Below are 17,559 nucleotides of genomic sequence, written 5' to 3'. Positions count from 1 at the left end.
GTTTAGTCTTAAAGACTCAAACTAAATTTCTCTGCTTTTTGATAAAAAAATATTTATAAAGAAAAATACACATATTTCAGAGTTTATAAACGGAGAAAAAATATAGGAAGGATGAAACAATTTTTCTTAGTTTTGTATGTTTGTTTATTTTTTGTTTGAAAGCAGAGGATCTGTTCTTTTATTTGACATATTTGTCAATTGACAAAATATATTTTTTATATCGCTTTTATATTTTTTAGAAAAAATCTTCCTGAAAGGCATTTTGTGAAACTTTTGTGAAAATCACAATACTTTCTTGGGGGGGCAACTTTAAAAAAAAATTGCTAGCAGGGAAAGTCTTGTGAAATATTCCCTTTAAAGTGTTACCCTGATTTAAATAAACTACATAAACACCCGGTGAAAGGGGTCTGATAGCTTTGATATGCATGCCTGCTGCATAGAAAACAGAATGCTAAAATCAGAATTTAAAATCAACAATAAAAACACATGCACACATTGTCAAAAATCTACATTTTAATTGTGTATTTTGGGTGTGAAGTAATATTAATAAACATTATTTCGATGAATGCATACAGTTTTATGCATTTATACAAGTTCGTTTTGGTCTGTATGCACGGATAACATATGCGTGTTAAGCAGTAAAATCAAACCCTTCGTTTGTGTGAATCCATACATGAATAATGTATATTGTACATGGATTTGAAGTGAATTTTTAAGTACTTTGTACAGTTCTTTAGCGACGCTAAACTTTCACTTGGTGATGTCCAAAATTTAGTATTCTCATATAAAGCTGACTGAAAAACAAAATAAAACAGAAAAGCTGTTAATAATTCATACACTCAGTATCAGCTTCACAGTCAAATGTACAACTTTCTAGGTTAAGAATACTGATTGAACACAAGGTTTTACATAGTCCAATCAAAGTACATCACCAGAAGGGTGCTTAAGTATTCATACTCCCTTTTCTCAAAAAGTTTTGAAGCCTACTTGAGTTTCAAGGCGAATCTCACAGACCGAAGAATAAGGAGTGAAAAAAAACCTTAAGCAGAGGTTTCACATTAATTATCATTATGCATTTGTGCATAAGGCTAATGCATTTATGCATTTGTCTGTTTTTATTTCAAGGGCTTTCGAAAGATCAAAAACAAGTCAACAGGGATTTTAAGTGGACTAATACAAAGGTTTCTTTCATTTGTTGTTGTTTTAGGACATTTGAAGTTTAATTTGAAGACTCGTAGGATTTTCCATGAAAAAACATCATATATTTTTTATACATACCAACATTTATATTGCACAAGTTTAGTATACTGTAAAATAAGCTATAACATTTTATTGTTAAAAATAAATAATTCCATATCATCTATGTATTTTTCTTAGAAAACAATCCAAAAATTCAGAATTAAGAGTGTGAATCGGCAACATGTTGCTACTCAATATTATGCTGTACATTTGGTATTGACTTAAACTTAAATCCCGGACAGGGATTAGTATAGTCCTAGACTAAATTAAATGTAAGAGCTGTCCAAACTGAAAACAACTTGCACTGACATATCTAAAAATACATCACTGCCCTTCGTTTTGTTTTGTTAAAACTAGTTGGGTGATTCTCACGAAAACTTGGTTTTAAAAAGTCAAGCATGAAAATGTAAAAATTGCTTAAATTTACTTTTTTCCCACCAGACATTGAAAAACAAAGTCTGGAGTAAATGGGAACATTAATTTAAACACTTTTACTTATCATTTAACACTTTTTGTAACATAATTAAAAAAATTAGTCCTAAAAAATCTCCTTAGCGCAACAGTCAGAAAACATCAACACTGACATATTTTCAAAATGACATGACAAACCTGAAAGAACATAATTTGGAGATTCTGCACATGCATTTAAAATCAAAGTATTATGCTTCTATTAATTAAATTAACATTTAATAAGCATCTGTTGCGGTAAAGATAATCAAAATGTCGTGTAAGCATTCTGACAAGACAATATTTCAAATTAACTGTAAAAAAATGATCTTACCTGGTAGCCATCTTGAAGTAACTGGTCCATGTGCTTGGTCACTCAAAATCAAACTTTATTAAAGTTCTGTATGTGTGCTTAAACTGTTCTCAAAAAGTGTTGCGGAGGATGAGAACATCAGGCATGGACACATCATTTTCCTAATTTTTCTTCATTATTATTATACATGAATATTCAGTAAATATTTTTTCTGTCATCTAAAGTAGTCTAGCAAAACATCCATTTATTTTTTTTCTAAATATTTTTGTGTTAATTTAATTAAATTACAACATAACGCATGTTCAAACACATTGCAGCCGGACACATTGCGGTAATGAGAATTTCAGCAGAAAATGAGATAAAATTGACAAATTATAAATTCTTTTGTTGAAATCACACATTGTGCAAGGTAGAACACAGTATTGTGTTACTTCTGATGCTTTTTAATATTACTATATTACACATTTTATAGCTAAAATCATTAGTGCCGTGGTGTTTCAATGGTTTCGTGAGAATCACCCAGTTATATTTCATAATTAAACTAAGGCCTAGTCCTGGCTTAAGCCAATCCCCTTAATCTTGAATCTTTTTAGAGCCCTAGCATTAATGTCTAATAATCGAATGCATAAAAGACCACAAACTCAAATTATGTTGATTTCGAGTATCTTATTTTGTTTCAGCAGGCCCATCTATAACTCATCTGAATGATCAATATAACCTCAAACCCTGAATCATGGTTACGGCAACACTGCGATTTAATTTTTAAGCCACTATCTAAAGAACCAAACTCTCAATATAGTAAGATCTATACTAGTTTAGCAGCTAATAAATCAACGACTGTTTTTCGTTTCACCCCTCAGCCCTTTAAGTGTTCCTTCAGCAACAGAAGCTGCATTAAGCCCACCAGGTGATTAAAAACCCCCACCAAGGCATGAAATGGTAGCTAGTAGTTTTTAATTGGAACATGCTTTTCCCCGGATTCTCTCTATTGACTTCTTCCTGCAAGCCAGACGCGAGCCAATATAAGATCTAATCGACAAGGTCTAATCGATCACACTCAATTTTTGGATCTGATTCCAATCTTGTAAGGCAAACCTTCCATCAAACAGTCGCATGCAACCTATTACTGTAGCCCTCAAAACAACTGGAGCCGACCCAGTTAATCAATGGTCGGTCTGCACCGTCATGGACCTCTGTTGGTGGCCAGGTTGGCGCCTTTGTGGTAGATGTGTGATATTGCGGTGTCATGCTACAATTGTGGCGAGAACCCAAATCGATGCCAAAGGCCTGGTTTGATACAAAGGTGGCAATGATCAAAAGGTAAAAACACAGTTCGTTTCATTCAGTTTTCCATGTGCTTCAGAATTAGAAAGGTTACAGTGAATGGCCATGCATGCCATATTAACAGTGATGGCTTTGTAAGGATCTCTGTACAGTGAATGGTGACAGGTACACACATTTAACATTCCCTCTCTTTTACAATCTCCATTGAAGGGACAATACGAAAACTCATTAGGTAAGTAGTTAGTCAAGTTCATGTTGTTTCAAAAATGTCCTTGCTGTATTTCTATAAAATTAAAGTGAATGGCAACTCATGAAAGCCTTAGTCACCATTTACTTTTATTGTACAGAAAAAGAGCAGCTTGCACATTAATTAATTTGTGTGCCAAATAAGAGTCATTTAAATCAACATAAGGATGGATATAAATGGTTAAATTTTACTTGTTAGCTAAACTGTGTCTTTAGCAATCCCATTTCATTTCGCACAATACATCTATCTTTGTTTTCCTCAACAGAAAGATGAAAAGGAACAGACACAGTGATCTTCAGAGAGGCGTATCATCTGCTTTCCCAGTCTTTTCTCCTTTTTCTTCCCTGAAACGTAAAAATTTCCTATTTTTGATGCTTCACAGTTATACAGCTCTGAGCCCGGTTGCTTCATCCTATCCAATTTAATTCCACTATGAATCAAACTCCAACACTGACTCTGTATCAAGAGATGAGGGTGAACACATTTGGTCCAGTAATCTGGTTGACTGTACCTTCCTATGGAAGAGTGGGATTTTTACAGTCACAGTGCAGTTCAGGTTAAGGGATATGTAATAATGAGCTCTGCTTTTGAAAAATGACGAGGGAATTTAAGCTTGGGGACATATAAAGACAAAGAGACAACTCACCAAACAAGCCAACCAGACACTTTACATTATACTAGGTGGCAGACACAAGAGAGAGAGATAGAGAGAGAGAGGAAGAGACAAGTAATATTCAGACGTGCAAAAGGTGAATGGTGCTCTTCCATTAGTGTGTGTAGAAATGAAGAGCGATAGATAGATAGATAGATAGATAGATAGATAGATAGATAGATAGATAGATAGATAGATAGATAGATAGATAGATATGTTCACTACCCCTTCTGTAGTGTTACTGGAAGTTCAGGGTGTGTGTTGTAGAGCATCATGCTTGTCTGCACAGATTTGCAAACAGGCCGTGTGTTGAACACTGGCAGGAAGAAAGAGTTTAAAGTGCTACACTTCAGGAGATTACATAAAACAAACAAGCTGATTCAGCAGCAAGTCTTTCACATTGTCCAGAACAGAAGTAGTCCAGGTCATACTCCAATGATTTCTTTGATACACCGTAGGGGGTGAGTCAGATTATAGGACTGTTCGTTCAGGGGTGGTCCAGACCTGGAGATGTTTAGTTCGGGAGATTGTAGAGAAGTGGGGCTGGTGTGTGCTGTGGCTGTTTGGAGAGGACGGGTGAGTCTCCAAGAATACTCAGGTTATGGTGAACTCTCCAAGGAGGCTGTAGGAAAACCAAAAAGAGAGAACAAATGTAACAATTTGTAAAATATATAATAGTGAAGAAGCAGGTAAACAGGACAAAAAAAAATTAAGCATACAGACAAATGTACAACTACACTAATTATAAAGAATTATTGCAAATAAGATATCATAAAGGGCACCTATTATGCCCATGTTTACAATTTGCAATTTATGTCTCGGGTGTCTCCAAAAATTAGCTGTGAAGTTTCAGCTCAAAATACCCCACAGATCATTTATTAAAGCATGTCCAAAATGCCCCTATTTGGATGGAAGCAAAAATTAGCTGTTTTTCGTCTGTACCTTTAAATGCAAATGAGCTACAGCTTCTTCACACCAAAAGAGACAGTAAGTGCTTTCAGTTAAAATAGATCTGATTCCTGTGAACACAGTCTGAGACAATAGTATCTCACTTTGAGATATGGGGACAGTGTACAACTCCATGTGTGGAAACTATGGTAATGCAGGACTGTCAGTCAGTGGCTGGGGCTTTATAAGTGTGACATCACATTAACAAGAGAATTGAAACAGCATTTCTAATGATATTGCTTTGGTTTAGAGGGATTAAAAGGATGAGTGGGTGAATTTAGTTTCATTGTCAGTGTTAGGGAAAGTTACTTTTAAAAGTAATGCATTACAACAGGGACGTGCACAGGAATTTTTAGGGGCAGTTGCTCTGACCTAAATAAAGGGCACCCCCCCCCAAACATTTTTTTTTTAACTTACGGCCTATATGAAGGACTGAGAATAACAGGGTCTTTATTAAAATCCGCAAACATGTTTGCCTAATGCCTACCAAAAAAATTTGTCTGCAAGCTATGATAGCTAGATGCTATCTGTCTGATTATTTAGGCTTAAACGTGGCAAACTCAGCCTAGATTCATGTAGATTTTAACAGAGGTTGAAAGAGTAGCCAAAAACTTTACTCAAGTAAAAGTACAAGTAACTAAATAAATAATTACTCAAGTAGAAGTAAAAAGTATGCAAAGAAAATAATACTCAAGTAGCGAGTTACTAGTTACTCATGAAAAAATAAATCTAGATATACACGTGCAAACACACACACACACACACACACACACACACACACACACACACACACACACACACACACACACACACACACACACACACACACACAATACAGTGCCCTTCATAAGTATCAGAACTGTAAAGACAAGATTTTTCTGTTTGCTCTGGAGACCAGAAATTGGTAAGATAAATATCAGTATGTCAGAAGTGTAAAATGTCACATTTTATTAACCTTTGTTTATGTTTCAACACATACATGCTTTAACAACAAAGAACAACAGCATTAAATGCTGACTTATGTATGTTGTACACAAATGCACATACGTGAATCAAACTGATCCTACACATTTTATGCTTTTCATGTGTAAACAATCAGGACACAGCTCAGTGACCATTAAAAAATAATGATGTGACAGATTCTGTACTTTTGTCTCATGTTCATCTTTTAATGTTTAGACATTTCTTGACTCCACAGCAAACAGAAGAATATTCACTTATGAAGGGCACTTATACATTATGTGTAAAACTGCAACATACACAAACAGTACAGAAAAAAGAATACAAACACAGAATAGACAAGCATTTCAAATTAACAAATTAACTCTAGTCTCAATGTTGATGTACCTTATAGCTGAAATATCAGACAAGTAAACTGACAACAGTTTTGCATATGTATAAAGTTAGAAATCTCCTAAGATGGTCTGAGGACATTGATAGTTTACACTTACATAAAAATGATTTTAGACAAAACTCATGTTTTCTTACGTTGTCATGTCACGTGTGTTTTGTGAGAATCACTTACATCATACAGGACAGACAATCATCAGACGTCAATCATCGATGGATTTTCTTCAATCTGTGCTACAATGCTTCGCGTTTAACTGTGTCTGACGACGAACAGGTCGCGTGTATGTAATGGCGGGTACATGTGTGAAGTTTTGCTTTTTGTTAAAAGATTGGTAAATTCATTTCCACGTCACCCAACACTGGTTATATTCTGCGTGCTTAAAGGTTACGAGTAAAACAGCTTCGAACGATTCCGTTTTTGCAGAGATCTGAACAATTCATTCAAACTGATTCGCGAACCAAATTAAAACGTTTGGCCAATTCGCTTTGTAAAGAATCGACTCAAAAGACTAATTTATTTGCAACACTTTGTAAGGAATCGACTCAAACGAGTCATTAATTCGCGAATGCGCCAGAAACACAAGATAGCAATTTAAAAATAAAATACAAATTTCGTAATTAATTAAAATACAGTAACGAAGTAACGCTGCATAGTGTAAACGAAGTAAAAGTAAAAAAAAAATTTTCCACCTCGGAAGGGCAACTTGAGTCGAGAAGGGCATGTGGGCAGTTGCCCGGGCAACCTGAGCAACCCCCTGTGCACGTCCCTGCATTACAATATTAAAGGCGGAGTGCACAATGTTTGAAAGCCAATGTTGATATTTGAATTCACGTAAACATACACGCCCTACCCCAATAGAATCTGGATTTTCTTTTGATAGACCCGGCCCACACATACGCAACCCTGGCAAGGATGTCAGTTAGACACGCCCCTTACTGCTGATTGGCTACCAGTGTGTTTTGGTAGTCGGCCTGACTACCTTTTCCAAAGCATTTTTCAAACATTGTGCACTCCGCCTTTAAGTTACTCCCCAAAAAAGCAACTAATTGCATTGCTTAGTTACTTTTCATGGAAAGTAATGCTTACGTTACTTATTAGTTACTTTTGCGTTACTTTTCTTGGCTGAGGCTTGATCTCTTTCAGGCCTTGCAGGTGTTTTTTTTAAAACGTAACTTAAATATTAATGTTTACATTTAAAAAGTAATGCGTTACTTTACTCGTTACTTCAGAAAATTAATTTTATTACATAATGCACGTTACTTGTAATGCGTTACCCCCAACACTGTTCATTGTAGTGTGGTTGTGTTTACACACTACCTGCACACATTTATGTACAAAAACCTTGTAAAAGTGGATTTTGCACAGGTGCCATTTAACTCAGCCAGCGCCAGCGTTTTTCATGATTTTCACCAAAGTTTAATGCCTTCCAGAAAATTTTCTTCTTTAAATATATAAACATACAATATACCAAATGAAAGAATAGACCCTCTGCTTTCAAAGAAAAAAAAAAAAAAAACGTTTCATCCTACCTTCAGTGGTTCTTTTGTAATCAGCTTTTGAATATGGGTAGGTTTCTGCAAAAACACCACATTTTGAGCAAAAAGCAGAGATAATTCAATTTTTGTCACGGACTTTTCATAGAGATCCCATTTAGAGCGATCATTTAAAACAGACACGGACATGCAGCCGCTTGCCATAGGGCAATACTTCCGGGTTTAAAAAGTTGCGGAAGGGCGCCACCTGGTGGATAATAGCGGAACTGCGGAAAGACGGAAAATCTCGTCATTGGCGGGGAAGCGTTTTCTCGTAATTGACGAGATATCTCGTCAATGGCGGTGAAAGAGTTAAATAAGCTATTGTACATGGCGTACAATACACGTTCTAGAGCATGAGCTTTCAACAGGGGGTCCGGGGCCCGCACTCTAAAAATGTGGGTAAATATTGGACATAACACGTGCGGGACCCAATGCTGGGTTATTATACCCCATGGTTGCATAACAACAACCGGACATGGGGTCATTTTAAACCCAGCACGAGGTAATTTTTAACCCAGCATGTGTTTGGCCAATATTTACCCAAAAATATTACCCAAAAATTACCCAGACATTTTTAAAGTGCGTTGGGGGGTCTCTGATGGTATTACTAAGGGTCCTCCAAATATTGTTTAAATAAATAAAAAATGGGGGGGCATGAAATTAGCATCCAACAAAATGCATAAATGGGCTAAAAAAATGAAACCTTGATTTAATGTTCAAATTAAAAAAAAAATCCCACATAAAATTCTATTCTGTAAATTTTAAATGTTTTGTATTATGATAAAAGTGTGTGACTGTGTGTACAAAAAAAATTATTTGAATATCTTCAAATAATCATAAAAAAATCATATCTATCTATCTTTAAAAATCATAAAGTATGTAGATCCAGTCTTAAGTGGGTCCTTGCTCCTCCTTTCTACCCAAGGGGTTCTTGGCCTAAAAAGGTTGAAGACCTTTGCTCTAAGCTTTGCTTTGCACGTTACTTGCAAAAGATCGCAACAACCCTCTTATTTGTGTCCACTGTTTTTTTAAAGGAGTATTAGAGGAAGCATTCCAGACAAAGTTGATATTTTATTGAAACAAAAGAAAACCCCAGTAAAGTTTCCTGTTATTTCGGAGCAATAACATTTAACTCTGGGGAGAGAAGGAAATTAAATGAGAAGCGCAAACTCACTGGGAGGAAACAAACGGGGAAGAAAACAAAATGTATGTCTGCAAACAACCCGAAGCACAAACTGAAAAGAGCAAAAAAGTTGTTCTGAAGGATGAGAGAAAAGAACACGAAATGGTGGTTACGGCGGTGAATCAACAGCAGAAATCTATCCCAGAATGTCTCTTTATGAATATCTCAGGGATACACAAAGCTAAATCATCTGACCTTTAGGGACAAGAGAGAAAAAGAGAGAGAGAGAAAGAAAAGTGGTGAGAGAGAGACTGACAAAAGCGAAGTATGACAGGTCACTTTTTTTATATGTGCCAACTGTGACATACAGCAGCCTAACAAATCTGGTCAGATGATCATATACGAATATGAATTCACAAGTAAAACCATTAGAAGGTATGAATCACAGCTCACGATACAGCTTGTATTAAACGTCTACACGCCTTCAAGACAGGACCCTCCTAGAGCACAAACAGCCCAAGAACATACGCTGGCTCCTGGCTACACAAAGCACATCTAGCATTTGAAATTCATTATCATGGGGTAGCCTGACAAGCTGTCAAAGTGAGATACGCAAGCTCTCCATCCCAAACAGGCACATGAACCGCTGTTGTTGAGGAGGTGGGGGGAAGGTGGCTCTGGAGGTTCGGCTGAACGATAAAACCACCCGTTTTTGTTTTCGCTCGTTGCGAATCAAGGTCAGGAATTTTTCTACAGTTTGCCAAGGTTTATTGACACCTAACAAGGAGACGGGCCCATACTTAGACTCGCAACAAAACACGCACACAGGCATCTTCGCATCTATCTAACCAACGGGTGCAGCTCTAACGGCAGTACATCCACAGAACCAGATAATAAAAATAATAATAATACAAGTTGTGTACACAAAGCCAATTACTAAATACTAAGGTAAATGAATATGGAATCATTCAATAGCTTTGTTATTGTTGTACCGCCACCGCCACTTTGAATTGTGTTATCTTATGCTGTGAATTTAGATAATGCGGTTTTTATTGTATAAAATGCGGTCTTTTATAATAAATAATGGCACCTGATATTCAAGACTGGAGCATTAACATTACATTTACAGTAAAGGTGCCAAAGAATGCACTGAAAAAATATGTTTAATTGTTCTCTGATATCTACATAGCAGGTGTGTGTCTAAATTAAGTGCAAAAATTTGCATTGGAACAACATTGTACTTAACTTAAAGGGCGACTCCATATTTTTGAAAATATGCAAATTTTCCAGCTCTCCTAGAGTTAAACATTTGATTTTTACAGTTTTGGAATCCATTCAGCTGATCTCCGGGTCTGGTGGTACCACTTTTAGCACAATCCATTGTATCGGATTAGACCCTTAGCATTGCGCTTAAAAATAACCAGAGTTTCGATATTTTCCTATTTAAAACTCGACTCTTCTGTAGTTACATCGTGTATTAAGACTGACGGAAAATTAAAAGTTGTGATTTTCTAGGCAGATATGGCTAGGAACTACATCTCCTTCTGGCGTAATAATCAAGGACATTGCTGCCGTACCATGGCTGCAGCAGGCGTAGTGATTGCACAATAGAAACTCACAGTTTTCTGTCGGTCTTAGTACACGATGTTACTACAGAAGAGTCAAGTTTAAATTGGAAAAATATTGAAACTCTTTGGTTATTTATTTAGCACGATGCTAATGGTCTAATCAGATTCAATGGATTATGCTAAGCTATGCTAAAATTGGTAGCGCCAGACACAGAGACAACTGAATAAGTTTCAAAACGGTAAAAATCAAATGTTTAACTCTAGGGGAGCTTAAAATTAGCATATTTTCAAAAAAGTGGAGTGTCCCTTTAATGTGTAATTTAATGTTGGGGGTGTACATTATAACTGTAACATCACAGTTGGTGTTATGTTGAGATTGGTCTGTTTTCCAGCTGTCTTTTGCATGCATGAGGTTTACATAAGCTTGAGGAAACAATCGTGTTTGAGACTCACGATATGTCATTACCATGTACTCATATTATTTATCGATGTCTAGATAAATACAGTTTTACATTCTACAGCACCTTTAATGCATTTGGCAGATGCTTTTATCCAAAGTGACTACAATGTAAAAGCTTCCCTGGGAATCAAAGCCATGATCTTTTTGCACTGCTAATGCAATGCTTTACCAATTAAGCTACATGAAGACTACAGGAACGATAGTATTGTATCAGCATAGACCCACTTTAACAGGAACGATCCAAGTAGCCAGAACAAGAAGTGGAGAAAAATGCATTTTACAAAAGGCTGCAAATGAGTCACTCTCTTTTTCGGTTCCTTTCATTCTATTCTCTGATTAATTATCACAGGCTGAAGTGTGACAGCTCTGAAGAGCCACTCCATTCTCCATCTATCCGTGCGAGGCAACTTTGAAACAATGTGATTTGCTCACGCCGCGGGGCTCTGGATGTAGAAACCAATCTGTCTGCTTCATATGTAGGACTGCTTTCATAAAATACTTGTAACTCAAACAACAGGGTGCTGTCGGTGCAACCTTCCCAAGTTAGAAGACCGCAACATCAGATTTTTCACTGCCCATGTTTCAGCATTCGATGAAATGACAGACCATGTTCTCGAACAGTGCATCAAGGGCCAATGACCTTGAGAATGTCATGACGAAAACACAGAAACTGAAAGGAAGAACCAAAAATCCTGGAAAGCTCGAGAAACCGAAGCTGGAGGCTACCTATGCATTCATAATGACTTCTTACCATCGTTATTGAATCAGAGCACAACCCTCGACAACATTAGCTCCTTCTTACCAAACACAGCCGTGAGCCCTTTCAGCTCCACCTTACACTGACAGCTCTTTTCTTTGTAGTATAGCAGAGGTGTGTTTTGATTGGACGACCGGAGAGATTTTACGGTGGCTCTGACACGCATCGCTTCGGTTTTGGCAAATGACTCGAGGCGATGTTTAGAAACTCTGAAGTGAGATTACTGCATTTTTTTCTCCATTTGAATAGATGTGATATTGTTTCAAATGTTAGCGTGCTTTGTGCGTGGCAGGTCGGAACATTAAGCTGCAGGTTTTATTTGGGTAATAAGGTGCTGTTCAATATTGCAAACCCCTTCAGTCGTGACTATGCTCACAATATGCTACAGCCCCGAGGGCTTCATTGCTCTTATAAAACAGGTATCACAAAAATATAATTTAAAGGACAGAAATGTTTGATGAATTTGTTAAATGCCATCAATTTGCATAGTACATTCGTTTTCAAAATTGAGATTAGTATGTTGAAAATACTATCCTTATTAAAATGAACTTGCGCATTTGGCAGAAGTTTTCATCCAAAGCGACGTACAGAGCACTGCAGTGTATACCTGAAATCGAACCCACAACCTTTGCCATGCTAATGCAATGCTCTACCATTGATGCACAGGAACACTTCATCTTAGTGACTTTTCTCTGATAAAAATCCATGCACATTCTAACAGCTGATATTACCCACAATTCATTGTGAGACGGAGGAGTTTTCAGCCCCGCCGCTCCCATAACGCGCATCACGCGCTGTGCGTAGGGCACCACGTGCTGAGGGGCACCAAAAATAATAGCCTAATGAAAAAAAATTATAATGCTGAAATTATTTAATTAGCCTATAGAAATATGTTTTTATCCATATATGTTACAAAAAAGGGGGAACGAGATCATTTAATTGCTCTAGTCTAGAAAGTATGCCCCCGAGCCTTTGATGGTCCATGCCTGACGAAGTTTGACAGAGGCCGTTTCTCAATCCGAAGGCTGCAGCCTCCAGAGGTCGCATTTCCAGGCTGCATACGTCATCAAAACTTTCTTATTTTGTAATATTAACAATTATAAAGTACACTATTATTCTTAGTTAATCGTAAATTGTTGTAATATGCTTATGAGTTGCTAATGTAATGTTCAGTTAACTGAAATAAACCAGGCTTGATGATGTATGCAGCCTGCATATGCGACCTCGCGCAGACTGCAGCGTTCGGATAGAGAAACGGCCAGTCAGTAGCCAACTTTTGGAAATGGCCCCGAAAAGACAGCAGGAGTCAGGATCGGAAAAAAGAAAAAAGAAGAAACTGCAGGATGATGCCCGTGCATCACTTGCAGGTAAGTCCATCATGTTTAATCATTCCTAAATAAGGGAAATGTGCATGGGCTGCAGCTGCTGCTAATCGTAATGCGCCTCGAACTTGCTGTGCTGACATTAATGTTAGCAAACTATGTTGTTATAATTTATAACTTCAGTGCAAGCTAAATTGAGATTTTACTGTAAAACATTACCTATGCATATGCATTTTACAAATAACTGACGCCAGCTGTTACTTTCTTTACTTTGTTTCTTTAGATATTGAGCAGTAGTTTATTTTGTGGTTTATTTTGACGTGACGGTGGCTTTCTCAGTAAAAGTTAACGTTAGCAGTCAGTGCACATGGTAGGCTAACAATTTCTGACTGTTAAATATATATAAATATAAAACGTCATTATATATGATATGAATTACTGTGACACTTAGTTCTCTGAATCTTTGTTTTATTTAAGAATATTGAGTATTCTTGTTTACTTATTGATGTTTATTTAATGTAATTTATTTAAAGTGACATTAAACTTGGGAAAAACATGTCTGGATTATTTTGATAATTTAAGTTTGGTAATTTTTTTCTATTTTGCTATTCTATAAAAGTTTGCACTTTCAAATGTGTAGTGTGTGTTGGCTAAAGCTGTGAAGAATTTACTTTCTGCTAGTAAGTTATATGTTCGGTAATAAAAAAATTAAACTGGCAAAAACATTTTTTTTCTCTGGGTCGGGGTGGGGGGCATTATAAAGGAATTATGCTTAGGGCACCAAAATGGCTAGCAGCGGTACTGAGTTTAGTGACGCTACTCTTAATTAATTCACGAAATAAGTGACGCTTTACTAAATAATAATATTTACATGAGAAATAATGAAGAAGAAAAGCGGAAATGCAAACTGTTGTATTCTGACACATTTTCTTTGCTATTCACACCTAAACGTTTGTATTTTCCCATTACAAGATGAGTACATACTTTTAGGGCACAGTAGGCTATAAGTGGACAAATTCGGATGCTAAATCACTTACATGTAAACAATAGAAGAAGATTGGTTTGCAACAAAGCTAATGCTAACAACACTAGCTCAGTGAGAAGGCCTAATAGTTAAGAGAGTCAAGTTTGTAACTCAAAGGTCGCCAGTTCGATTCACACAGCTGGTGGTTGCGACCATACCCTACTGAAAAATCCAGCTAAGACCAGCATAAGCTAGGGTGACCATACGTGCCATTCTTCCCGGACGCATCCCGTCCAGGATTTAGTGTTTGTCTTCCGGAAGTCGTATTTGTCGACTGCATATGTCATAGAGGATTATTATTATGATTACAGAAAAGCAACCGTTATATTTTAAGGTAAGAATGAAACTACGATTGTATATCTTATGTTTTTTACTGAAAGGCGTATGCAGTCAACAAATACAACTTCCGGAAGATGCACCGAAATCCTGGACGGGATGCGTCCGGGAAGAATGGCACGTATGGTCACCCTACATAAGCTGGTGAGCTGGGTTTAGCTGGTCTCCCAGCTTGGTTTTAGCTGGTGAAGCAAGCTGGTCACTTTTTAAGCTGGTCAAGTTGTGTTTTGGTCAGTTTTTTAAGATTCAAGATTTTTTTTAAGATTTTTAATTTCAAGTATTGGTTATGTATAGGTCATATCTTAAACCAATGTGTTTTAGGAATCTGAATCTCAATTGACTACAAAAAGCTGTTTAAATTGGCATGGTTAAACATGTAGGCCATCGATGCTGTGCGACTTGGTTAGTAAATAGGCTACATTTTCTTGTGAATTCATTTTACTTCATGGTCAAAATGGTCGCCTGTTCATTTTCAACAGACACAAATCTGATGAATTTTTATCTACGTGACTAGCCCTGATGTGGCATCTGTTTACGCACACATATATTTTTTAGTCCACAGGGCCCATATGTCACAATGTACCCTGCATAGCTCTGCAATTTCTTCCTGCAAGGGAAAAACATTTACCATTTTTACAGTAAGCACACGATGCATTCTTGCTTTTCCACAGCAAAGGCATAAATAGGTCGTCCTGTTCTGCTGCGGCTTATAACTTTCTTCATCTCTCTGTCCTGATTTCCAACAACAAACAAAAGATCGGCGTATCTGTACGAGGTGGAATAAATGGGTCTATTTATGTAGTCGTTTGCTGTGTTGTGTCTCACATCAAATGTCTGAGCATCTCCCATTCCATCACTACTGGGTTCTCCAGGCCATGAGGCAGATGTAGGAGGGAATGATGAAGAGAGGGTGAATAGAAGTGATTGTTACAGTATGGTACTGCTTCTTTACTTTTTTGCTGACCTTTTTCAGCAAGTATCTTTTTATGTAAGCCTCGTTTTAAAGCAACAGTTAGCCAAAAATGAAAATTCTGTCATTATACCCTCATGTAATTCAGCCACGTAATACTGCCGTAGTGACATCATTATTTTCAAAACTGAAGCATCGATCACATTCTTTACATGGAAAATAGTGTCAGTATTTTTAGAATCAATAAGAAGTTTATATTTTAATTGGATTAAGGATGAGTTAATAGTGCTCTACTAGTTAAGCCACAGAACCACTGAGTTAGCAACATAAATGAAGAGTTTGGTTCCAAAACGCAATAAATCCATTTTGACAAATTTTGGTAAAAACGTGTTTTCTATACCAAGAAAGTGTCAAGATGAAAACCACTATTTTCTGTTACAAACTTTCACATAGCATCTTTAGGTTATAAAAACATAAAAAATTCAAATCCATAACTTGATTTTCAAAGATTTATTATAAAAACGAATTATTTTTTCCACAAAATGCAATAAATCCATGACAACTTTTTATTCAAAATGCTATAAATTTATTGAATCAATAGCCTATATAAATCTGCATTCATCTTTGCCATGTGATATTCATTAAGTTGACTAGTTGTACACACTAATTAAAAAAATAAACATTAATGTCATTAATCAAAACACTTACTTTGTGATATTTTAAGAACACTGTCATTGCTGCGGTTATACTTGACGTCTTCGCTTAACGTTTTTCACAGCGATCAGCTGTAAAATGTTTTGGTCCTGCTCGATTTTCGTTGACTTTGAGTAAAATTATGGAAAGTTTTTCATAAGATCCCCTGGGGTCAATGTGTTATCATGACAGAAACTTGATGCTGTCGGTCCGGGCAAACAAGCGATCGTCTCCCGAGTGCCTCTTGCGTAAATTATTAGATGTTGATGGCTTACGTTTCTTTCCCGTCACAGAAAACCATCACAGGTTTATCAATGCTATTAAAGTATTATTTTGTTTTTGTTTGTTTGTTGATCATGAAGTACAACGTAGATGAGGAAAACTAGGACTCCGTGTACTCAGCGCGCCGCCATTGTTTGTTTACATTGCGTGAATGGTGCCTGTAATCTGTGGAGTGGATTTATGGCATTCTGTAAAAAAGGAGGAGTGGCGTTTATTGCGTTTTGGGAAAAAAGGGAGAAAAGATGACAGAATAACACGGCGGATATTGGATTTTGCGTAAAATTAAGAATTTACTTTTTAATACTGACCTGATATAATACTGGTTCTGGCAGTAACTCATTTTTTTCAAAAATGGCGTTTATTGCGTTTTGGAACCAAACTCTTCAAATATTCCTGTACTTTGTTACAAAAATGGTATATGTGCCCCAGTGAAAATATATACGTATTTATGTGTATACCATTAGGTACAGATATGTTTACATTTGGTATCATTATTTTCCTCTGAGACACTATTACTAGTAACTTTGAGGTACTACAAAAGCACTCCTTGGGACTAATATGTACCTCTGAGGTACTAATATGAACTCTCTAGGTACAACGATGTGCTCTTTGAAAGAGTACTGCCCCATTGACAGATTTCGGCCATTTTTTTCCTGACAGTGTAGCTTATATGGAAGAGCATAGAGTTAGCAATGCAAAGTTCATGGGTTTGATCTCCAAAAACAATTACTTATAATCAGGGCCGCCTTAACCTAATGTGAGGCCCCGGGGCTAAGAGGTTTTGTAGGCCCCCCCTAGGATTTATAGTCTAATTTTTTTTTTTTTTTTTTAAGTGTAATATCTAGGTAATCTACATCACAAAATGCATTAGTTTCTTTCGAGACATACAACTGTGAGTTTTCCCTCTTTGAGCCAGAAAACACCATAATATTGTTATTAACATATCACTGAGCCCACTTGAGCATAAACACAAGACAGTTTATTTAACAACCACACACAGCAACATGTGGTGATAATAAAACCAAAATGTGTGAAAGTATATATGTTTATAAGCTTTATATTTATATA

General features: G+C 36.6%; 1 protein-coding gene across 4 annotated transcripts in view; it reads right to left on the bottom strand.

Moving 5' to 3' along the window:
- Window positions 1-495: 495 nt before the first annotated feature.
- The window catches only part of samd12 (sterile alpha motif domain containing 12), a 112,909-nt gene continuing 95,845 nt past the window's right edge, over window positions 496-17,559 (bottom strand). For 3 of the 4 annotated variants that reach the window (XM_065290457.2, XM_065290446.2, XM_065290464.2), the window contains one exon: window positions 496-4,804. In XM_065290457.2, coding sequence (XP_065146529.1) covers window positions 4,697-4,804 — 108 coding nt within the window. In that variant the 3' untranslated portion in view covers window positions 496-4,696. The remainder of the gene's footprint in view (window positions 4,805-17,559) is intronic. The other variant, XR_010544843.2, reaches the window with a different exon arrangement.

The sequence above is a fragment of the Paramisgurnus dabryanus genome, chromosome 19 (assembly GCF_030506205.2).
Source record: "Paramisgurnus dabryanus chromosome 19, PD_genome_1.1, whole genome shotgun sequence".
In the NCBI taxonomy this organism is placed as follows: domain Eukaryota; kingdom Metazoa; phylum Chordata; class Actinopteri; order Cypriniformes; family Cobitidae; genus Paramisgurnus; species Paramisgurnus dabryanus.
Note: the sequence above shows the minus strand (reverse complement) of the source record. Positions and strands in the feature narration are given on the sequence as shown.